The sequence below is a fragment of the Epargyreus clarus genome, unplaced genomic scaffold (assembly GCF_041222505.1).
Source record: "Epargyreus clarus isolate Ecla_fem2 unplaced genomic scaffold, WU_Ecla_fem_2.2 ptg000027l, whole genome shotgun sequence".
Taxonomy (NCBI): domain Eukaryota; kingdom Metazoa; phylum Arthropoda; class Insecta; order Lepidoptera; family Hesperiidae; genus Epargyreus; species Epargyreus clarus.
The window spans coordinates 1,288,427-1,313,669 of NW_027332234.1; the positions used below are offsets into that span (position 1 = coordinate 1,288,427).

The 25,243-nt window shown below is 34.1% G+C and overlaps 4 protein-coding genes across 6 annotated transcripts; 1 reads left to right on the forward strand and 3 right to left on the reverse strand.

Annotated features, from left to right (window-relative positions):
- The first annotated feature begins 3,823 nt into the window (after positions 1–3,823).
- Positions 3,824–9,557, forward strand: Cyp366a1 (cytochrome P450 CYP366A1). Its single transcript, XM_073088718.1, has 11 exons — positions 3,824–3,868; positions 4,454–4,601; positions 5,159–5,248; positions 5,562–5,672; positions 6,164–6,352; positions 6,927–7,123; positions 7,390–7,456; positions 7,530–7,731; positions 8,067–8,218; positions 8,602–8,775; positions 9,021–9,557. Exons 2-11 carry the CDS (start codon positions 4,454–4,456, stop codon positions 9,173–9,175), a joined length of 1,485 nt encoding a protein of 494 aa, XP_072944819.1. The 5' UTR covers positions 3,824–3,868; the 3' UTR covers positions 9,176–9,557.
- A 103-nt stretch (positions 9,558–9,660) lies between these two features.
- On the reverse strand, positions 9,661–17,089 carry LOC140753895 (uncharacterized). 3 transcript variants are annotated; one of them, XM_073088715.1, is made up of 5 exons: positions 16,735–17,089; positions 11,784–11,915; positions 11,138–11,333; positions 10,566–10,783; positions 9,661–10,369 (listed from the first exon to the last, which is right to left on the reverse strand). In XM_073088715.1, the coding sequence occupies exons 2-5, from the start codon at positions 11,896–11,898 to the stop codon at positions 9,663–9,665; spliced, it is 1,236 nt and encodes a 411-aa protein (XP_072944816.1). In that variant the 5' UTR covers positions 11,899–11,915; positions 16,735–17,089; the 3' UTR covers positions 9,661–9,662. The 3 variants fall into 3 exon arrangements, with proteins under 3 accessions (XP_072944816.1, XP_072944815.1, XP_072944817.1); XM_073088714.1 differs by having other exon boundaries at positions 11,784–11,921; XM_073088716.1 differs by lacking the exons at positions 9,661–10,369; positions 10,566–10,783; positions 11,138–11,333; positions 11,784–11,915 and adding exons at positions 12,818–13,562; positions 13,661–13,878; positions 14,090–14,285; positions 14,596–14,731.
- A 1,747-nt stretch (positions 17,090–18,836) lies between these two features.
- Positions 18,837–21,276, reverse strand: LOC140754071 (uncharacterized). The gene is made up of 4 exons (XM_073088983.1): positions 21,159–21,276; positions 20,436–20,631; positions 19,803–20,131; positions 18,837–19,584 (listed from the first exon to the last, which is right to left on the reverse strand). Exons 1-4 carry the CDS (start codon positions 21,274–21,276, stop codon positions 18,890–18,892), a joined length of 1,338 nt encoding a protein of 445 aa, XP_072945084.1. The 3' UTR covers positions 18,837–18,889.
- An 876-nt stretch (positions 21,277–22,152) lies between these two features.
- On the reverse strand, positions 22,153–24,529 carry LOC140754072 (uncharacterized). The gene is made up of 4 exons (XM_073088985.1): positions 24,412–24,529; positions 23,338–23,528; positions 22,918–23,152; positions 22,153–22,835 (listed from the first exon to the last, which is right to left on the reverse strand). The coding sequence occupies exons 1-4, from the start codon at positions 24,527–24,529 to the stop codon at positions 22,153–22,155; spliced, it is 1,227 nt and encodes a 408-aa protein (XP_072945086.1).
- Positions 24,530–25,243: the final 714 nt, after the last annotated feature.

Genomic DNA, 25,243 nt, shown 5'->3' on the forward strand with positions numbered 1-25,243 from the left:
ATTTTTGTTATTCTAGTATGCTCTGCTGGCACTTTAGTGTGAGTTCTGGGATTGGTGATATTTTTAAATTGTAGCTATGTTTTTAGTCTACATAAAGCCGATGAGTTCCCGTCATCTGGTTACGTGTAAATAATTTAAATAAAATATTTGTCGAAAATCCATCTGATTTTTGTTATTCTAGCATGCTCTGCTGGCACTTTAGTGTGAGTTCTGGGAATAGTTATATTTTTAAATTGTAGCTATGTTACTAGTCTACATAAAACCGATGAGTTCTCGCCATCTGGTTACGAGGACATGATTGAAAAAAAATATTTGTCGAAATTCCATCCGATTTTTGCTATTCTAGTATGCTCTGCTGGCACTTTAGTGTGAGTTCTGGGATTGGTTATATTTTTTAATTGTAGCTATGTTACTCATCTATATAAAACCGATGAGTTCCCGCTATTTGGTCACGTGGACATGATTGTAAAAATATATTTGTCGAAAATCCATCCAATTTTTGTTATTCTAGTATGCTCTGCTGGCACTTTAGTGTGAGTTCTGGGATTGGTTATATTTTTTAATTGTAGCTTTGTTACTATTCTATATAAAACCGATGAGTTCCCGCCATCTGGTTACGTGGACATGATTGAAAAAAAATATTTGTCGAAAATCCATTCGATTTTTTCTATTCTAGTATGCTCTGCTGGCACTTTAGTGTGAGTTCTGGGATTAGTTATATTTTTAAATTGTAGCTATGTTACTAGTCTACATAAAACCGATGAGTTCTTGCCATCTGGTTACGTGGACATGATTGAAAAAAAATATTTGTCGAAAATCCATCTGATTTTTGTTATTCTAGCATGCTCTGCTGGCACTTTAGTGTGAGTTCTGGGATTGGTTATATTTTTAAATTGTAGCTTTGTTACTAGTCTACAAAAAACCGATGAGTTCCCGCCATCTGGTTACGTGGACATGATTGAAAAAAAATATTTGTCGAAAATCCATCTGATTTTTGTTATTCTAGTATGCTCTGCTGGCACTTTAGTGAGAGTTCTGGGATTTGTTATATTTTTAAATTGTAGCCATATTACTAGCCTATGTTAAACCGCTGAGTTCCTTCCCCCTGGGTGCGTGAAAATAATATTTAAAAAAAATTGTCGAAAATCTTTCCGATTTGTACTATTCTAGTATGCTGTGCTGGCACTTTAGTGTGAGTTCCTGGGTTAGTTATTGTACAAATGTATCATTTTATTACTAGGCTTTGCAAAATCGACTAGTTTCCACTTTTTAAATAACCTTTATGCAGATTTTTTTTGGTTAAATTTTTGTCAATTTATTTTATCAATAAATTATTTTTTAAGTTTATTTCGCGAGAACTATCACTGAAAACTATTAGGAACTCCAGGTATTAGCTAATTACACTAATCAATAGCTTTTTTTTTCAATTTTGTAGAAAATGCTCTGCTGTGTGAAGTTAGCAGAGCATTATTTCATTCTGCTTTATCTCCGTGAAATCGCCAGAACTATTCCTGAAAACTATCAGGAACTATAGAACTCATGTGCATGCGAATAGAACTCTCATTTTTTAGTGCTCTGCTGGCAAATGCTGTGCTAAGTTCACCAACATGAAAATGTGTCCATCACGGATAAAATCTCACCTTAGATGACAATGTCGATTATTGATATTTGTTTGCTCTGAGCCTATATGGGTTACACTCTTTGGCTCTGAGTCTGAGCATTTGTGACCAAAGGTATTATTGATACACTATTTTACTTTAACAAAGCATCAACTACATCAAACGGGTATCTACTAATTATTAAATTAAGTTTATGACAAGATTTTTTTGTAGGCATATGTTTAATCTAGCGAAGATTTTCTAGTGCCCCATGTGCAATGATTTTGCCACGGGTCTCCTATGGTATAGTAACGCCACTACATACTACATCTACATACATACGTTTCTTAATAATTTCTATGCACCTTACATGTAATTTCTTAATATGGTATCATTAATGTAGTCATAAACTTATACTGCTAGTACTTTGTGGCTTAACGACCAGTTACGAGAAGCAATCAAGTAATTTATTATAATTTTTATGTTTATCCACTCATGGTCCATAATTTACTCAACACGTTACTTATTAACTTATTATCTTGTCGATTTGTAAGTTATTGTCTTAGGATTTTTTTAATTATATACAGAGGTAACCATTACACGAGTTCTTATTCCGCTCCTCAATACTGAGGATACTGTTTGAAATATAAATTTAATTAATTATCCACTAAAAAGTGACATACCTGGCATTTTACAAGTATTTTATAAGTAAACATTTTAAATTTAATTAGATTTGGCTTCATTAACTTCGATTTAGTTTCACACAACTCCCCCTTAAATACTAAAAAGTAGAATTGATCTTCGGACTCTTGCGCGTTAAGAATCAATAATTCGCCAAGTACGAGTCAAACTCGCACATGGAGGCCTCCATACTACCAAATGTTCATCATATTTTACTTATTTCTACAAAATAACCACATTAAAGCAGTTATAGTATTAAATGGATTGTAAAAATTTCAACTGTGTTCCTAATACGGTTTACGAGTTAGACAGAAAATTGTCGAAAAATACCGGTTTGTTGTATAGTACCCCCTTTAATATTCAACTTTATTTTACTTTTAGTATTTGTTATAGCGGCCACCGTTTTGCATTTTCTGTAAAAATTTCAAGTGTCAATCTATTACGGTTCCGGAGATAGAACCCTGTGACAGACGGACAGACAGCGAAGTCTCAGTAATAGGGTTCCGTTTATTCCCTTTGGGTACAGAACCCTAAAAATTGTAAAATTTCTTGCAATGGCTATGTATATGTAGAAAATATCTAGTACTTTATTCTGTAATTATAATGTTGCGTGTTTCCTTTCTTATGTTTATTGCATATTGTAGTGCTCAAATGAGAACCCAGGAGCTTCCCAACAGCATTTTACCACGAAGGGCTGATAGATGTAAATTGTACCTACCTATATTTAAGTAATAGCGATGTAAAGAAAATGATGATCTGTTATTAGATTTCATGAACGTTATTGTATGTGATAAACACAACGATTGTTTTGATTGCATATCTTTAGCACTAACTATTATTGGACAGTCGGTGTCTTATTATTAAATATGTACTTTAATTTATAAACTTAAGACAGGTACTACATACCTACTACTAAAAATTTTTAGTAGTTTACACATAATATAAATATTCTTAAGTAAATGCGTATTTATCTATACTAATATTATAAAGAGGAAAACTTTGTTTGTTTGGTTGATTATAATGAATAGGTTCAAAAACTACTGGACCGATTTAAAAAATTCTTTCTCCATTCAAAAGCTACATTATCCACGAGTAACATAGGCTATATTTTATATGAAATATATTTGATAAATAGATTATGAGGCGGTACAAAGTTTGCGGGGTTAGCTAGTGTTTTATAAAATCTTTTCGGTTTTTATTTTTTTAATAATAATAATTATGTGAATTGTACTTTTACTCCACTGTCATAGAAGGATATTGTGTATATCTCTGTTTTTATTGAAAAGTCTCTTTAGATCTGGGTAAGTCTTACCTAAAAGGCTTACTAAGATCATTCGCTGCTAACATCTTTATGTTGATCTCAGTAAGACTTTTTTATTTCTTTTATGATTTAAATGTCGTTATATAAAGTATAACTGGAATATCGTTATTAATTAAATAAATGAAATTAATTAAAAATAAATGCTAATAAGTGGTCGTCGCGACTGTACCTCGAAATGTACGACATATTTAAGTAGCGGTGCAAGCATGTCCTGAGTTACATTCTAGTTTCTGTCTATTAGCCACCTACATACCTAAATCAAACCGAGGTACGTAAAAAAATGAGCTTTAAAGTAGAATATAGTACTAAATAGGTATCTACTTTACATTTTTAGGAATTAAAACCAAAAGATAACAAGTACATAGCAGATCGCAGTGCATATCGTAAGTGTTATTTACCCATGGACATCTCTAATCGATCGCAGATTGAAGTATTAGGTAATTAAAGTTCACAACAGATGTGCGGCTACACTGGCTACGTTAAAAGACTAAATTGGGAAGCTTAAGCTTAAGGGAAGCTCTCCTACGTTTGTGGTTTCTTTAGCAACTGTACGAACGGATTTACATTTATAAAATAAAACAGTATAGTATGATGTACTACTTCTTTTTATGTGCGAGCCCCAGAAAACTACCGATTCTTTATCGGCGGTCGATAGTTTAGTCGGATCTTTAAATATTAAGAAAATCCGTCAATATCGAATCGTTGCAATTTGCGCGCTTACATAGTTCTTCATACTGATTGTATTGTTGACCAGACTATCGCCTGATAAAAGTCTGTAGCTTGCGAGGGCTCTTAATGTTAAAGCCACGTTGACGAAGGAAGATATGTTTTATAGGTCTACGTATTTTTTCAGATGTTTCTGCTAGCCTTAGCTATTCTGGCGTGTGTGTTTGCATACACATGGTGGGGCCGCCGCACCAGGCGGTGCCTCGCCAACCTGCCCTCATATCCACAGCTGCCGTTAATCGGAAACTTTCATCAGTTATTCGGGGACGGACGGCGTAAGATTGGATAATTGGACCATAACTATATCACGATACTTGTTTTTTATGCTAACAGGAAACAAAAAACAAGCATATTTGATGGTAGCTGTGGACATTGTTATATCTGACATCTGTAAATAACTCCATATAGATCAGTTACCTGAAGTGGATCACAGATGCGTTGGCATCCAGTGGCCAGCCGGCATCCACACCCTTCAATGGAACTGCTTTACGCTACGAATAAGCGTGCGCCGGTGGAGTCGGGGAGGCTGAATCATTCTAGCTCTACCCCGTTTTTTAAAAATCGCTGTAGAGTCATTATACCTATAGGATACTTTATTTTGACGTGCAAAACGTCTTGGTCATGTTTTGTATATTTGTATTGTTTAATTTCATTACACATGTGTGTATTTGAGAGGTAGAGCGGTGTCGTTGTATAGCACTGTAAATGTCTATCATCAGACACGTCGCAGAATGCTATGAAGTAGTTTTTATCTTAACATAGAGCATGATGATTTCTGCAAACACCTTTCTGGTTTTTAAGGGTGTATTTTAAAATAGTTTTTGCATTTCAGTTCTATATCGTCGATTAGTTGAAATGACCGCGATATCCGAGGCGCAACAGTTGCCTTTCGTCCTGTGGTTAGGGCCGTATCCTGTGTTAGGTAAATACGAGTATTTCTTTCATATTTTTTGGTTTATAAAATGGTTTTTATGTTTATAAAATATGTTACTTAAATAAAATTGGATTTAATAGTAGTTATATTACAACATTTCAAAACATATTATTATCACTGGGTTTCATCGTGGGAGAAAACATGAGGAAATCTACACGCCTGAAAATTTTCAAATGTCAAAAGTCTGTGTTTTTTTCATCTGAAAATGGTTTGCTGGGTGAACCTATCGCCTAAGGCCTAAATCTTTCTTATCCTCTAAGACTTAAAAGTGACAATATATTAAACTCAATTTGAATTCCAGCTTTAAGTAACCTCGATGACATTAAAATAGTTACAAACACCTTCATAGACAAGCCGTATTATTATAATTTTGCCAGAATATGGCTCGGAGATGGTCTTCTAACAGCACCCGGTAAGTGGATCTCGTGTAATAGTTTTATTTGTTGTAGAGGTAGGGGGACGACGACGATAAGATGATTCGTTAGTTAAGAAATAGACACAGATTTTTTAACCAACTTTAAAAAGAACATTGGGTTATTAATAACAGTTCAAATGTTTCACTAATATGTATTTTGATTGGTATTCGTTGCATGTTGGTATTACCTTTGATGAGTTAAAAAGAAAGATTCGTCACCGCCGTGAAATTGGATGAAGCCAAAGGATGACTTTAGCATTTATTGTTTGAATTCTTGACAAATAAAAAACATTTTTAAAGAAAATTTACGTACAAATAACGTAAATTACGTAATAAATAAATATTTCAAACATTTCACGGACAACGGAGACGTGGCAACACTTTATTTACATAACAATTTCAATTCTCAAAACTGGTTACCCTTTTAAGGTTACTCTTGTTAAGAGTGATCAATCTATGTGTATTACAGACAAATACTTAAATTGCAGTTGAAACCTGGAAACGAAATATAAAGAAGCTAGCGGGTACTTTCACGGGTGGTACAGTGGAAGGCTTTCAAGACGTGTTCAATGCACAAGCACAAAAGCTAGTCCGAGGGCTGAAGACGCAAATAGGCAAGGCGCCTTTCGACGTGATGCAGAAATATCTAGCGGAAATCACTTTAGAGGCGATTTGTCGTAATTATTAACCCATCTCTGTACATAAGCAAATACACAAGGAGATGTAATCAGGGTTGCCATTCACAGAATAATAGGGATTCATAGAAAAATACTTAGTATTTTTTATAGGCATAGGCATAGAAAAAATAACATGACGACTTTTCCTATAAAGTATAGGCATCCTATACCTATACTTTCTAGTGTATTATTTATTATTACTTTCCACTATATTGTTTTTCTACAATCTGCATGCATCTGTACCTACTATGCATTATTGTTACGTTTGTTGTAGTACGTGTGGAAACCCTATATGTAACTGTAGTTACTCTGTTGTAGTCATTGCGTTTGGGTGCGCATTTTGATGATTGTTGTAGTTGAACTAACTTATAAAGTGATTATTACCCATTTTGTGGTGGATCCACACATGATGGATCAAAAAATATTTTTTTACATTGCGCGACTCGAGTTCATATACGAGTCAGTACGAGAGTTCAAGTAAGGTAAAACCCAAAGTATGATTGTCAACCCTAAGCAGTATCACTGCGAAAAATTCCACCTCCTTTAAAACCTATTTTTTAAAATTGGTTTCCAGAAACAGCGCTTGGGGTGTCTAAAATATCTGACAGCATCGTAACAAAGGAATATTATGTAGCGTTTGTGAGGACGCTAGAACTGTTGCAAACGAGAGGAATGAACTGCTTACTGCACTCCGATCTCTTATTTCGACTGACATCTACTAGGAGGGAGCTGATGAAAAGTGTGGGACATTTACACAGAGTATCTGAAACAGTGAGCGATTTAATTTTATTTATTAACACGAAATCTAACAATCATTATTTTTATATTCTTTGCAACTATTTTGTAAGCATTATATTACTCATGTATTACTCCTTCTACTCAAATATTCAACCTAGTGATTATTATTAATAAAGGTTCAGTTTTATTCTACGGTTCGGTTTTGGTTCGGCAGGACCGGACGTATGGATTTAGGCTTTTATAAACTCTTGAGAACAGAAACAGAAAATAATTATTCAATATATTTTTTTATATTGCAGGTAATGAAAAAAAGACAAGAACATGAAGAATCTATTGGAAATGATGGATTTCATAATCATTGTTCAGGTTAGTAAACATAAATTTATATATTCTTTGGTTTTTAGTTTATTTATATAAGTAAATCAAAATTTCTGTGCAGAAAAATCCAAAGGAAATTTCAAATCGTTTCTGGATATTCTAATCGAATTAAATAAAAAAGACCCAACATTTTCTACGAGACAAGTGAGAAATGAAGTGGACACGATCATATTAGCAGGACAGGAAACCGTCGCCACCACTTTATTTTATACCCTAATGATGATAGGATGTAAGCCTGATGTTCAAGACAAGTTATATGCTGAGTAAGTGTTTTTTAAATTATAAAATGAATATTTGTTATTATAAAAGTATTGGTCCAAAAATAAGTCCTTGTGGGATTCCCATAGTAATTTGCAATCAGGGTATAATACGATAGGTACATAGGTATAGCTTTTTATAATACAGCGTGTTAATAACATTTTTATTATGAAAAATATACTAAAAATTTGTGCATGAATTATTACTAATCTTTTAATTTTTATCAAGCACATAGACTTTTCATAATGATCCAACCTAACTACATCTTTATTCTGTACAATGATAATAAAATGTCAAATCTTGTGTGCTTTGATGATAGGAGATAATTTTCTGATAATAGAATGAAAGAAATATTCGGAGAGAGCAAGCGTGAAGTGACTAAGGAGGATCTGAGCCGCATGAGCTACTGTGAAGCTGTCATCAATGAAACTCTCCGGCTTTACCCACCAGCTCCTGGAGTCCTGCGCTATGGTGACCACGAGCTTCAGCTTGGTGAGTGTAATATTGGTTCTATTTAATAAGAACGAAGTGGCAAACGGCTTGCTTTCCCCCGAATGTAATACATCTGAACTGTAATAAAGTCCATATAAAACAGAGATTCTACCTGAACCCAAACATAGATGCATTGACACTTTTGATGACTGACTCGTGTGTAATTTGGACGGTATCCATACCCTTCCATTAAAACAAAGCAAGAACAAAGAAAAACATTGGTCAGCCCTCCAACGTTCCACCCAACCATGCTGAAGTTTGTAGATTTATAATACCTTTGATTAGTATAAGCTTCGGCATTATGTGTTATTTGCTGACATTTATTCGGACACATTTAATTAATAACCAACAATATGGTCATAGAGAATAATTATTATTTCTAGAATCATGTAAGGTACCAAAAGGCACGACTTACTTCATTAACTTCTGGGGAGTGGGGCGGTCCAAGCGGTACTGGGGGCCTGATGCCCTGGACTTCCGACCAGAGCGCTGGCAGGCAGCTGACATACCAGCCGCGGCGCTGTTAGCATTCAGCACTGGCAAAAGGGCTTGTATTGGTAAGCAATTAAATTCCTGGTAAAATGTTTAAATACCTAATTTGATTATGCGGCATTTTTTGTATTACGAGTTTTTCAATTGCTAATGTTTTCAGTTGCGCAGCTATATTTATATTATGGGTGTAGTTTTATTATTTAGACTTAATTAAAATTGAATCATTTGTTAATAATATTCAGATATTTTTTTAGATGAACTTAAATGAATAATGCAACATATTAATTTCATAAGTAATATCGTTTTTCAGGCAAAAAATATGCAATGTCGATACTAAAAACAGTAGTAGCATACTGCGTACGGGAGTTGGTGCTTATTTCGGAAGCTGACAAGATGGAGTTTAAAGTAGATTTGGCTCTCAGACCAATTAGTGGAAATTTATTGCAAGTTAGACTACGTGACTAATGCCGTAATGTTGAATTAATAGCACAAATTAAATATAGAAGTAAGTATTATAAGAATAATAATCCGACAACATAAACGTAGGCTATCTACGTTACTCCCATACATAAAACTCATACAATGGGAACCTGTGACGTAACTAGTCAGATGTTAGCTAAACATGCTGCGTTCGCAAGATTCAGCGGCAGTTTAAATCAAAGAGCACACAACTGTTCCGCGGATAGGAGTGTGCGTAATGAATAGCTTGTGGAAGTATAACAGCTATGACGACTGGCGGATAATAGATAATGATACTGTAATTTGTTTCATAAATTTGTGGAAATATGTGTATGTGGGAATAACAAAGGTAAATCAATTTATTGTTTCCTTTCCTTCGTTAGGAAAAATGAATAAAAGACGTTAAACGTATATGCTTATTTATTTTAATATGTCAACTTACTGCTTCATGATATGAAGAACGTGATTTCTACTTAATTATGTTTCACTTTTTCTATTTCACGTTCATAGTTGAACGAAGAGTCGTGTAAGCGGAATACACTGACTTCAACACAGCCATCAAGCTAGTGAAATTCAACGTGGTCACGCCTCCGGCAGATAATTTCAATGTCTTCTGAGAATTTTGTAGTATCATTAACACAATTTTCATATTAGCGGTGTCGAAGTTCTCCCATTTGGAATCGTATACTGCGTTTTCAAATACAACACTAGCATCCATTACCCTCTGACCTATTAAGCAATCCATGCCCACTTGCATTAATGCGAATGGTATCTCTATATATGTGTTCTCTAGTCCACCCAGTAGTTCAGCGATGAGACTTATTATGAGCAACATGAACTCTAGAGCTATCGCACCTCTAAAAGCATTCTCAACTTGCCGTAAAAGATTAATATTCATCGTATGACTCTTCACTATCTCTGTCAATTTACTTTTGACAAATTCATTCATTACTCTGAACTTATTTTCAATGTCATTTTCAATATTACGTCTTTTACGACCCTTCCTGTAATGTTCTTCTGCATCTTCCCACAGTTGTGTCATTTCTTCACTTAAAGCTAGTATCTGAGCTTCAGTATAGCCAGTTATGACGATAAGAAATGCTGTTATATTTGATGTTGTGTAACACGTGCATATTATACCAAAGAGCGTGAGGCAGTACGCTATTTGGTAGTTAGGTGTTTCAAATATCGGTTCTAGGCCTGTCGATCAAATAAAGCAATGGTTCATACGGGTACGGGTACTACATTGCACTTTCAAGATTAAGAATTTATAATTTTTGCTTATTTGATCTAAAAGATCCTCTAAAAATATAGCAATTATCATGATGATGGGGAATTATCCAATTGGATTTAATTATATATTTTATTTTTTATTTCATTTCGTCTTGCAACTTACCATATAAAATAAGGGAATCCTCCATCAAATGTCGTCCGGGCAAGATGATAGGCTTGCCGCCGTACGCGACGCCATTGCTGATGATGACAGACCAAAATATTATGGCACGTTTCTTCACGGCCCTCAAAGTTTTTTTAATGTTCTGGGCGAAACGACTGCTAGGAACCACGGTGGAGTCGCACAGTAAATATTGTTCTACAAGATTCTTTACTAATTTTCTGTAAGGAAGTAAAGTATTATGATTTTGGTCAGAAAATCCCCAAAGTACACAATAAATACTCTGTGTAAATTACAATACTGTATGTAGTGCCGTATCTTAGTGTATTGGTAATGTTACTACAACGAATTGGTAAAACAAAAATACTACTTTCATAGAATCGTCTTTTAAATAGTATATCATCAATCTTTTTCATCAGTTTTTGAACACGAGTCTTCCTTCAGAATAATAAGTGTTTGAGCCATGAACCATAAAACCAATCATCTAATGTAATCGCAATAGCTACGTTGATAGCCACCTAATGCCTGGTGATCGTCGTTTGACTTAAGGAAATTAAAGCTATTTCAAGACTCACTCGTTTAAAATAATGTAGATCAGCTTTGTGGTACCGATTTCACTAGCTATTCCAAGGGAGAAGACCACCGTGGCGGCAATCAGGTCCCCTGTCTCCGGACACTTCACAAACACGAACCACAGCATTGATATTACATATACGTAGACGTAACAAATGGCTATCACCGTCGTTAGTATGTAGAAGATGACTGGGATTCCTGAAAAATGTATTATTAAATAGCTTGATTTATGTTTTTTTTTTCTTTTTTTTTGTATAATTCTTGTTTATCACGATTTGCTGTATTTGAGAGCATTCTAAAATGGTGGGAGATGCGCAATGGATACCTCGGAAAGAAATCAATGACTTATGTTCCAATGAAACAAATGTGGAATTAAGACTAATTAATACAATAGCTATATCAGATGAAACCTTAAAAAATTAATGGTAGGTTAATCTACAGTAATTTATTATATGGGTACAGAAGTAATTTTGATCGTCAATTTGTTGCCATTGATTTGATAGTTACAATATGTAGAAGTACCTAGGGTTGTGGTGTAATGTTTTTTAGTCTAGTTAATTTGAAGTATCTGACCTAATGTAACTTCTACGTAACCATGTCTAGTTAAAAGGAAGAAGGCAAGAATCCTGTTTAACATAATATACCTACGTTTAGTATATCGTTTGTCGATGTCAAGCGTCATAGGCCGCAGCAGCATCGCCACATTCCACAACATCGTTGGCAGATCACAGTACTTCAGACCAAACTTGCGTAGCTTGTTCATCGTGACCTTTTATACACCTGGAACTTGAAAGACTTTTTAGTATAACAGGAATAGACAGCTGTGATGCATTAGAATTAAGACGTTACACCCAGCCCGGAATATTTGTTATTAATTGAATAGGATTTCTGTTTGATGGTCGAAACTCTTCGAACGAGAACATAATAGTATTAACATTGCTCGGCCAAAATTTCGAAGAGGTGGCGCTATAGATGTTCTTAGTTGTTTAACAAATGAAATATGGAAACGCTTATCATAGCTGATACAATTTCAATCTAAATATCTTAGTCTACCTGATAGTGTTTGAATCAAAATTAGAAGTAGCAGTACAAAAATGATGAAAATTTTTTCAGATACCTATTTTAATAATAAACACACGAGTCATTCACAAATTTATTACGGACAAATTGCTTAAACAAAAAATACGTATTTTCTTAAACCACTTGTACGTTATATTAGTTGTTCACATAATTTAATGTAAGTCTTAGTTTTGTTTGGTACTTCTAAAAAGCCCAAGTACCAACTTGAGTGTCGACTAATGCATTAGTGGCAGTTAATTCTAAGAATTAGAATCAAGCATTTAAAAATTATCTTTTTAAGTGTTAGCATTCGCATAAATAATTTATCAGTATACATTATTTTCAAGTTCCAGGCACTAGGCTTTCTTTGACTGTCATGTCGACATTTTAATTACACTTAATTGTTCTAAAAAATATTTTTATATTTCTATATTCCGTGTATTCCTTTAATTTATGATTGCAGGTAAGTTTGTTTTTGTCGAATTGTATACTAAAAATATTATTTGCCCTTATATTTGATCATCCTCTCGTCTCCTGGGAATTGACTTAGGGATTAAATCCAGATTATTCCAGATTTTATACTGGTAGTCGATATCTATGGGAAAAGAGAGAAATGATGGATTTAAGATGCCATGCCAAAAGCCATTATGCGTTCTTGTGTCATGATTTATTTTTTATTCATGGTTGAACGAAGCGTCGTGTAAGCAGAATATACTGACTTTAACACAGCCATCAAGCTTGTAAAACTCAACATGGTTATACCACCGGCGGATAATGTCAATGTTCGTTGAGAATTTTGTAACATCAATAACACCGTTTTTTTGTTAGCATTGTCAAAGTCTTCCCATTTGGAATCGTATATAGCGTTCTCAAATACAATACTGGCGTCCATCACCCGCTGGCCAACTAAACAATCCATGGCTACTTGTATTAACGCAAATGGTACTTGTATATACGTGTTTTCCAGACCCCCAAGTAATTCAACAATAAGACCTGTCGTTAGTAGCATAAATTCTACAGCTATTGCGCCTCTAAAAGTATTTTCAACTTTTCGAAGAAGGTTAATATTCATGGTATGACTCTTCACTATTTCTGTTAATTCTTTTTTGACATATTCATTCATAACTGCATTTTTGTACTTAAAACCATTTTCACCATCTTCATGTCGTTTTCTGTAGTATTCTTCCGCATCTTCCCAAAGGTGTGTTACTTCTTCGCTCAAAGCAAGCATCTGAGCTTCGGTGTAGCCAGTTATAATTATAAGAAACGCTGTTATATTTGCTGGTAAATAACACGTGAATATTACCCCCAATGTCGTGACCCAGTAAGCTATTTCGTAATTAGGTGACTCGTATATTGGTTCCAAGCCTGTTGAGAGAGGTTTCATTGCTTTAAAATTAGATAGTTATATAGATTTACACGAATAATTAAGTATGTAAATTGCTTGAACAATAATATTAAATTACCGTAGACAATAAGCGAATCCTCCATTAAGTGCCTCCCAGGCAGGAACATAGGCTTAACGCAGTAGACAATCCCGTTCATAATAATAACGATCCAGAAAATGATGGCTCGTTTCTTCACTATTCTCTGGGTTTTGTGGACATTATTTGCAAAACGACTGTTGGGAATCATTAAGGAATCACAGTGTAAATATCCTTCTACAATCACCTTAACGAGATCCCTATAAAGAAAATAATAATTAAAGAGTCACAAGAGTTGCTCATGTGCATTTTGTAATAGATATTCTTTATAAGTATACATTCCGTATATAACAAATAATTATCATATTGAATAATATAATAAATAATTTAATAGATTTCCTATTCTCAAAATTATTACTCTATTAGATCAAATGGCTAGAAATATAAGCAGAAATTAATTTTGAATCTTACTTATTCATGAACATAAAGAACAACTTAGTAGTGCCGATCTCACTAGAGACTCCCAGAGAGAAGACCACCGTGGCAGCGATGAGGTCTCCCGTCTCCGGGCATTTCACAAACACGAACCATAGCATGGAGACTAGGTATACGTAGAAGTAGGATATAGCTACCACGGTTGTTATTATATAGAAGAAGAGTGGGATTTCTGAAAAGAGTTAGTAGTTTGATTATCTACTTTTACACCATATGTTGTCACACCAAAAAAAGTCAGTCAATACAAAATATTTACATCCAAATGTTTACAGTTCTCCCGCGCCCAATTTTTTTTGTTTCAAATTATTTTATGGGGTTTTAAAAAAATATTTCAAGCTACCTATTAGGTAAGTTATATGTCTTGTCTTGTCTTGCATCGTCTTGCACAACAAATCAGGTCAACTACCTACCTGCTGCTTATACCATTTCGAAATACCACCTATTTCCCCTCTAGTAACTAAAGTATCAACAACTATACGAACGTTTTGTGTATCTCTTGTCGATGTTCAGTATTAGGACTCGCAGCAGGACCGTTACATTCCACAACATCGTCGGCAAATCGCAGTACGCCAGCCCAAACTTGCGTATCGTCTCCATATTTCTACTATGTCTCTGCAACTTCAAATTACATCGATAGCAATAACTTCAAATTGGTCAACCAATCACTTAGAAACTAAAAAATATAATGATGATAAATGCCCGCGACGTGCACTTTTTATGAATGCTTTTAGTGGCATGTCTACAGCTTAATTATAAAAATGCCCTTTTCCTAAAATAAAACTTACATGTCTTGTCATTTTCCTAAAGCGATAAGAGCGTATAGTATGTATAGTAGTGTTAAGTAATTTCCATGTTTTAAAAAAATATATACAAAAGTAAACATGATAAAATACTTATAACATATATCTAGGTTACGTATTTTTTCAAAATTGAGTTATCAACAGGCAATAGTTCTGCTAAATATACGATAAAACTGCGGAAAAAATTCGAAAATTCCGCAGAACTTTGTGTTGTACAATTATCAAGTTTTCTTATATTTCTCCACCTCTTGAGCGAAAGATTGAGCCAATAAAAAACCTGGAAGTTCGGTGATTTCACCGTAAGGGTCACAGATAAAAATGTTCTTTTGGTTCTGTACTATTCTAACATGGATCTTTTAAAGTCGTTTGTAAAAATGTGTACTTATCAACTTTATAGGAGAACTTTTTTTACTGAAAGTAATTCTCTACATTTCTTTTGATAAGCTGAAGTCCAAAATTTATTGTTTGTCAAACATTTTGTGGTTTATTTAATGGAACCTTGTATTTTCTTTGCTGTTTTTTGGCGTGTAGGTATGTCGAGTTTTTCTAGTTAGCCCTACCAAACAATATTAAAATTAAACTAAAAAAAACTATATGCAAACTCATATGCAAACTCATATGCATGCATTGTTTTAGAAAGAGTATGTCATGTTATGTATGTTAAGGATATGTCAATAGATATAATGTAAAGTAAAGAACAGACGAATCAAAGAATCATCGCATTTGACACAATTTTGTTTGAGAAAAATAGTACCATCGACAAAAGTACAAACTACGAGAGAAAGAGCAATACACAAAATTGTAAACTTACCTTGTAGCAACGTTTCGTAAATCAGTGTGCGGAACCCTTTTCAGCGAGCTCGCGAACAATCATCCACAAACGAGCCTCATCGCTCCTCCGCCAATTTTATTTCCGCCACTTTGGTCTTTGTTTTGTGTTTTTAATGTTTACCTTTGCTTTTTTGGAAACCTCTTATTTTTTGTCGAGAACTTCAAAATGCTCTCGTTACGTGTTTTGTTACGTTGTAACCGTATGAACTCGATGTTGAAGATATAAATACACGCACAAATTCAATGTCACGCCTATACTTACCGAACATTTTAACCCGAAATTAGGAAGGTATACAGGGTGCTACTAGTTACGAATACATTTTTGGTTTTAAATATTACCTTTTGCAACTGTGCAAATCAACATGGATTTTTATAAATGTGCATTTTATGAATAAAAATGATTTTATACGATAGGTTCGTAAGTCAGAGCTGGAAAACTTTTTATAAATCGTAAAATATTTTTTCATTTCAGTATAGGTATAGGCACCGATCAACTGTATCCGTATCTATTCCTGACACATTATATACAAATTATTAGTTGCTGCTGTATTTTAGTTTATAAAGACGAATTCAGTCCCTGGGATAGAAACATTACATGTGATACTGACTTACGATTTCAATAGACAGTAGAGACTACAACATTAGGTGGATTCAGTATATACTCTTTTGTTAAAAAAAAATATACGTATGCAGTGGTAAGTGTGCATCGAGCTTGATGGTAATTAGTCATTAACAACCATGGACATATAATAACAGCTCCATATGAAGCTGAAGTCAATCTTACCGATATAGACGTTTTGCTACTCTTTAGGACTAAGATGTTTATCATGTCTAAGTCAGTCGGCACCACCTTTGCACCGGAACTTAAGAGTTGCTTCACGCTATCTTGCGTACTATATCTATAAGTGTATCTATCTATAGTATCAGTATCTCCCCTGTCTAACAAATGTGGTTCTAACACTTTATAAACAATTTTATTTAAAAACTTACCTTTTAGTGCATCTTATTTCATTATCGGTAGTATTTTATCACCAACTATCGTTAAACATCTATCAAGATGTTTTCTGTATCGTTAATTCGTTTATATCATCACTTTAGTAAATGTTTTTGTACCACGCATCTTCCTTACAAATGAGATGAGCCCGATTCAGCTTATCCAAATTTCCCAAAGTTTATTTATTATTACCCTCTGTTTACATTACGCCAAAATCACGGTTCCCGGCTGCTCAAATCTTTGTTGAGGGATTTACGCCACTTTGGTTTCGAAAATCGTTAACAATGTAGTGAAATTTAGTGAAACGGTTATAAAAGAGTGAAAGCTGAAAAGTATTAAGGTTGCTGTAGTTTCGAGTAATGCGAACTGTTTCAACACAATCGTCAGTGTTTGCTCAATCGATATCAACAACAAACCTAAATGCGAGGTGTGTACATTTAATATCAATACTATATATGGTTTTCTAGAAATCTACTGTATATATGTATATACGCTTACGAATATTCGGATTCCTAACAAAGTTAGTTCATTGTCTGCACATTAAGATCGAATGAAATCGAATGCTCAATTTCGAACTCGTCTCCTTAAGCATACTCGTAGTCTCGTATGTCCTTTCATAAGGACAAGAATAAGGATAAGGGAACAATTAAAAAGAACTGTAATTATTATAGCAGTAGCCAGCGATGGAATTTTGTATGTTCAAAACCCTTCCCAAATCTAATTTCTATAGAAATAGGTCGGCTAATAAAAAAGGTCCACAAAGTTCCGAAAATAAATTCTATAATTGAATAAATTCGTAAATACTAAATTGCTTTACTGCGTTGGGCCTTTATGTTTTATTTTTATTATTATTCCTACAGTATTAAAGTATGCTCCTAGCCTACCTCAGAGGTGGGAAAACAGGTGCTCTGGTCAACATTTTCATATTTCAAATAACTCACATAACTTACAGCTCAAACTACACTAAACTACATGAAGGAAATAAAAATTGTATGCCTGCCAAAATGGCTTTTCCTGTATGATTTTCAGTATAATTTTCCTGTTGCCCATTATTCCCAGCAATTTGATCCGAGGTAAGAGTAGCTTTGATCCCGGCTTTGTGATTTCCGAAGTGATTTTATTCCCATTTAGGTTGAACAGCTAATACCGTGCAGAGCGCTGGTCGCTTTGGGAACCTTACAAAAAAACTGAAACATACTTATTTGCTCAGTGAAATGTAATATGTGTATTTATTGGTTGGTTCTTTGTGGCTCATATATAAGCAGAAAACTTAGTGGTACGACTCCGGAAGCATGACCACTACACATTTCTGCCTCAATAGCAGTGTTAAGCGATACGGTGTTATAGTTTGATGGTTTCGGTAAGGTAGAAAAATGCATTCTAAGTTATCCTCAAAGGTAGCAAGAAATTTGTGGCCGCCGAAGATTATCATTTGTACTTGATTAAGTGATGGAAATAATTTGTAATTTCTTAAAAAGAGATAAAATTTTTAAAAAGCATGTGGCTACTGGCTATAAAATAAAAACTCTGTTCTCTGTACATACTGTTTTAAGAACTGTGTTTAATTAACTTAGTGTTTAATTGTTAATCGCTGAAACTTAGTGATAAAATGAAATCACCATATCGATATAACATAAAACCGACTTATAAATGTTTATTAAAATGTCCTTGCTGTACCATCCACGTATATATATATCATTTGTAATATAAAATATTTGGTACTTATTCAATTATGTCACCAGCAAACGAGAAACATGAATAATAAATGATAATAGTGCAATTAGATCGTCTTTAACAATCGTGGATTAATTGAAGCGTGAAAATTATATACTTCGGTTGTTAGTGTAATAATTTAATAATACTGACAGTCTAAATTTTCTTAATTTCAATTTAATTGGTACGTTAGAATAAATTTAAGATATTTCTATCATTTTAACAAAAAAAAAAAAAATTGAGAATATGTAACTTGTTGTTGTGTTAACATACATAAATTTGTGTGAAAATAAATATGAAATAGGTTAATAATATGAAACGTATTATGTTCATAATTTTATTCAAATCAGTGTTTTTTTTTAATTTATATAACGTACAAGTGAATTCAAGTCAAGAGTAAACTCAAGCTTTACAAATACTGTATATTTTTTCAACTACCTACACTCTTGAACGTAGCGTCGTGTAAGCTGAATATATTGACTTTAATACAGACATCAAGTAAGCAAAACTCAAAACTGTGAGGCCTCCAACTGAAAACGTCAGCGTCTTCTGAGAAGTCATCAACATTAGGTATACTGTTTTCTGATTCGATGTGTTGAAATATTCCCATTGGCAGCAATAGATGGCGTTTTCTAGTACCAGACTGGCATCTATCAGTCTTTGGCCTATAAAACAATTCAAAGCTATCTGAATTAGAGTGTATGGGACTTGTGCATAAGTGTTTTCTAATCCACCCAGTAATTCTGCAATAAGCCCTGATGTTAGGAAGCCAAATTCTATTGTCATCGCACTTCGGTAAATGCTTTCAACTTGTTTCACACATTTTATACCCGTTATATGCTTCTTAATAATGTCATTTAGTTGTTTCTGTATAAAATCATTAAGAATCTTTTCTTTACTTGCATTTTTCTTGTTTCCAATAATTTCTTCCAAAAACTGATGACATTGGTTTGCATCATGCCATATGTTATCCACTTCTATACTCAAAGCTAATATTTGAGCCTCGGTGTAGCCAACGAAGATAATGAGGAAGGCTGACGTGTAGATCTCCACCGGGATCGCAAAGCACATGCCGGCTGACATCATCATAAACGCTATTTGGTAGTTAGGAGTTTCGAACATCGGTTCTAGTCCTGTGAAATGGTTGTAAATAATTACTAAGAAAGCAATAGAATAAAAATAGGTAAGTACTTTTACAACGTAAAATTTGATGTTGATACAGAATGTAAAACAGAAGTTTCAGGATCTATAATTTGAAAATTTGCTTTGATCATTCTGTCGAGACGCTAAATAGAAAATTGGAGGACGTTAATATGTGTGTAGTAGATGTAATTTGCTTAAAAATAATTACCATATATAATACACAAGTCTTCTGTAAAATGTCTTCCAGGTAGGCAAATAGCAATGCCGATGTAGACCACAGCATTGATACTGAGAAATAACCAGAAGCTCACTGCCCGTCTCTTTACGTTCCGAAGAGTTTTCAGGATGTTGGCAGAGTAGCGAGTACCAGGCTTTACGACAGCGTAACACGCTAGGTATTCATCCACTATGTTTTGTATTGTGTCGCTGAAATGATATACTTCATTATGGAGACTGAACTTTCCATAAGAATGATGAATATACCTCACTTGGACAGAAGACCAGTGTTCAGGAGTGGGATTGAAACAGATTGATAATCTCAAATGATTGAAAATAAGCAATGTTATTGAAAGCAAGTATTGTAATTTTAACATCATATGTTAATACTTTTGCCTGCTTCTTCATAGACAATGTGCCAGAATATTCTTTAAAATCTATATTTTATCTGTTTTAAATGTTGCTGAGTTTTAAATAGATTTAAGTGAACGAGATTTGTAAAGGTTATTGTGTTTTGTATAAATTATATCTAAGGAGACATTTTCTTCTTCTCTATTCCTATGTATAAAAATATTTTTCCTAAAATTAATTAAATTTTAAACTTGTTTATAATTAAACAAATTACTTATAAACATGCATGTAAAAGAGCTTGGCGACGCCAGTCAAGCTGCAGGCTCCTAAGGAGAACACGACGGAGGCAGCTGCCATGTCTCGAGTCTCCTGACACCTGACAAAGACGAACCAGAGCGTGGAGATCACGTACACGTAGAAATAGCTCGCACCGGTCACGATAGTGATGATGTAGTAGATGGTGGGAATACCTGGGAAATATGTATATTTATATCACGGCGTGCGTAAATTGACGTTTTACGCACGCTTCGCGTGCGCAAAACCCCCATTTCCGACCCCGTAATATAAAATTTTATACAACACGCGGACGAAAAATGTTTTTCTGACTCGTGTGATTGCAGTCCTCGCCTGCGGCTCGGCCTGCAAACTCACACTTGTCAGAAAAAAATTTTTCGTCCTCGTATTGTAATGTACTATTTGTTAATTTTTTGTACCCAATTTGATCTGGTTTGTTCTTATAGTAATTATTCATGATTGTAAATTTTAACTTTAAATCCAACCTTAGAGTTAAGAAACGTTAGTTGTGTAAAAATAAGGTTGGTCAAAGATTAGATTTTCTGCAATTCCTGAGGTCTGTAGAAAAAATGATATTGAGATTCTGAGGTACTAAATATTATAAGGGACAGGCCTAATGTTCGATTTGACGTAATATTGCTGTTTTGAAATTTTAATCAAGCAGAGTATGCTGTAATCATTTAATAATATATTGCATACTTACTTTGTGTGTACGTTCTTTCTATGTTAACAGTGTACATCCTCAGTAGAAAAGCGATGTTGTCAATCATTGTTGGCAGGTCACAGTACTCTAAACCAAATTTGCGTAAGGCCTCCAGCATTTTGTGTGTTTTATCAAGACAAGACAAAAATTACTTATAGGACAAGATTCACATTTTTGATATTATCTAAATTAACAATGAGTTTTGTAATAATTATATTTTGTAATTAAAATTTAGGTGAGGAAGCATAAATATATCTTTAAACTATTTAGACTTCTGACTTGAATATCTCTTCGGTACTGAATTTTGTAAAGAACTTTGTAAGAACATAAAACGAAATGAAAATAAAGCCTGGGAAAGTGTAGAACACAAGAAATACGTTTATTAAACGACGTTGAAGTTGTCTAATCCAAAGTATTGGTTCAATGCATTTGATTACCCCCAAGTCCAAATATTTGTTCAATCGATAGAGGGACACATGAATGCTAACATTTGTCGGTGTTAGTTAAATAATTGTTCTCAAGAATTTTTAACTAGGTAGGTTTTAATTACCGGTCATCTGCTGGTAACATCTATGACCAAGTTGAAACAAACAGTGATTTTATTTGGGATCGTCACAAATATGTTAGCGCTCAAAAGGAAAGTTGTAGCGTTTTCTAAGAATTTGTACGTTAATTCACGAGTATGCATTATGCCAAGTGTTCCATTACAAGTTCTTGGTAGTACATTTTACAGTTACACATTACAAGTACTTGGTGGATAGAATTACATCGTACATTGACACGTTTATTTATTAAAAGGTGAAATGAAATATGAAATTTGAGAAATTAAGTAAATAATTACGTTTATTTGCAAAATACTACGTTAATTGTTTACATTGGTAAAGTGAATGCATAAAGAAAGATACATGATGCAGAATTAAAAGAACTTAAGAAGGCTTGTGATAATTGTGTGAAATTTATGTGGATACTAGATTTTTTATTTTAATTATTTTATTTAAATTCTTGATCGTAAAGCAGTGAAAGCGGAATATATTGACTTCAACACAGACATAAAGCACGCATAGCTTAAAACCGCGAGACCACCCGCTGAAAGCGTCTGAGTTTTTTGCAAATTCATTAACATTAGATAAATTGTTTTTTGATTCGACTCATTAAAACATTCCCACTTGCAACAATAGATGGCGTTTTCTAGCACTAGGCTCGCGTCTATTAGTCTCTGGCCTCTAAAGCAATCCATCGCGACTTGAAGTAGTGTATACGGCAGTTGAACATATGTATTTTCTAAACCACCGAGCAGTTCCGCTATTAAAGCTAATATCAGGAAACCAAATTTCACAGCGATCACACCCAGAAACATGGTTTCAATTCGACTTAAAAGATTTTTAGTCATTATGTGCTTCATTGCAATATCTCTAAGTTTTCTTTGGATGTATTCATTAAGAGTTTTATCAATTTCTTGGTTTGTGCCCAATTCTAGATCCTGATGATATGCTGTTGCATCATCCCATAAGTTATTTAGTTCCTCACTCAGAGCCAACATTTGAGCTTCAGCGTATCCAGAGAGGATAGTAAGAAAGGCTGAAGTGTTGGTTTCTGGAGGGATTCCAAAATATACACCGGCTGTCATTATAGCAAAAGCAATTTGGTAGTTTGGCGTCTCAAACATTGGTTCAAGTCCTGTAGAAAATTAAAAATATGATTTTATTACACTGCAAAAGGCGTATATTTTTTAAGAATGTTTCATAGTTTTATTACTTACCATATATGACGTATAAATCTTCGGAAAAGTGTCGTCCAGGGAGGACAATAGGAATGGCGACGTAGATGAAGCCGTTTATAGTAAGAAAGAGCCAAAAGCTCATGGCACGCCACTTCACGACCCTGAGAGCTTTGAGGAGATTGGAAGAGAAACGGGTGCCAGGTTCCACTAAAGCATCACATGTTAAGTATTCATCGACTATGTTCTTAATAGTGTCACTAAAATTATTATGTGTCTGAGTTATTGATAAATTAATGTTAGTAAATATATGAAATGAATTGGTAAGCCAGTTAAAAATAAGTAGACGTACTCCATATTAGCAATAAGAACTTTTTAAAAGCAAGTTTTGTGATTCATTTCTATTATGTAGGTATAGCTGCTTAAACTTAACATTACTTATTGCTAAGCAAATTACTTATATAAGCGCATATAAATAAGTTTGGCGACTCCTGTCAAACTGCAGGCTCCTATGGAGAATATGACGCAGGCGGACACCATGTCTCCCGTCTCTCGACATCTGATGAAGACAAACCACAGCATGGAGACCACATATACGTAGAAGTAGCACGCGCCAGTCAAAATTGTTATGAAGTACATATATGTTGGAACACCTGAAAAAGATTAGACTGGTAAATCTTTATCTTAAATAATTATTCTACTTAGTATACTTATAATCGGGATTTAATAACATATTTTGTTTTAAAAATTAGATTTTTTTTTATTGATGAGGGGGAAACCTCCATAATGTACCCGACGCCGCGAGAGTGACGCCAGGTCATGTGGGACTTTTACCGCACTAAAACCCCCCCGCTGGCCGTTCTAGGCGTTGCGTAGAGGACTCCGGGATCTCCGTAGGAACGCACTCGGAGTCCTCTGATCGTTTTGTCCCGTCGGGCTCTGTCCAGGTGAGCATGCTCGCTACTCCAAGGCCCCTTTTAGTTGCCTCTTACGACGGGCACAGGCTATCATAGCCCGATTCTTGTACCGGAATTACAGGGACTACAAAATACGAGTACCCGCAGTATGCAACGTTTCAAGAAAAGTCTGTTTTCTCAACATTATTTTATGAACTTATAGTAACTGATAGGAGAATTTTCTTGTGTGAGTTTTGATATTGAAATAATAATTTCGCAATGGAAATATTTAAACCAGTGAACAAGCAATGGTATAGAATCTGAGTGAGTAAACAAAATTTCAATCAACTGTTTCCATTCCGTGCAAACAACCATAGTTCCAAGTTTTGATGGGTTTTGCGATGCAATGAGAAGAGATGAGAAATCGCTAGGTTGAATATTTCAGTGTTCTGCTAAAAAGATTTCTGCTGACTATTGTATGTGTTTGGTACGTTGGGGACAGTTTGTGGACAAGAAGTATGTATGTTAAAGAATTTCTTACATTCTACATTAATTACGAAGAGGTTGCCTACAACCTCTTAAATTATTATTAAGAACCTATTAAATGTTCGAAAATCTAAAGAATCTAATTAATACGTACGTTGTTTTCCGTTTCTCTGTATATCCACTGTCCATATTTTCAGCAGAAAGCTTACGTTGTCTATCATCGTTGGCAGGTCACAGTACTCCAGACCATATTTGCGTAAGGATTTAAACATTTTGTACTACCTGAAAATTGTTACATATTATACTGACTTTTAAGTAAGTTTTATATGTTTTGTTATATTTGTTGTTTGTATTATTTTTCTACGAATTCCTACAGTTTTTAAATCGTTTCTTAAAATATTTTTCAAAAATTTATCGTTTTACATTATTTGCGTAATCAAATGTAATTCGATGTTTAAATTATTTGATCAATTTTCTGAATTTTGTTTTGATGTAGGTCTGTTAATAATTGCAATTAATATGTGAAAAATCCTTAGCTTACCCTGACTACTGCATGTAATGTCATTTCATTTTCCGATCAAATCACGAACACCTTTGCCGCGAACATTCAGTTCCCACTACTTATATAATCATTCTAATTAGTTAACTACCTGCACTCTTCTGTTTTATAATTTATTCAAGAATCAAGGCAATTCCAATGTAATTTAGGGCAAATAGCGATTAGAAAATTGTGCAGATTTACATACTTAATTGCGAAATTATGAGAAATTGGGCCAGCCCAACATAATAACTCTGTTACCTTAACAGTTAAATTTCTTAGACATTTTTTAGTGTAATAAAATGATAAGTTTTTTTATGAAATTTAATAATTATAATCTTAGTACCGACTCACTTTTTATTTTATTTCTCCTCAGTTGTGGATAGTGCCATATGCCCAGCGGTCGGGTTTTGGCGCTGAGCTGTAAACCTCCCTTATAACAAATTAT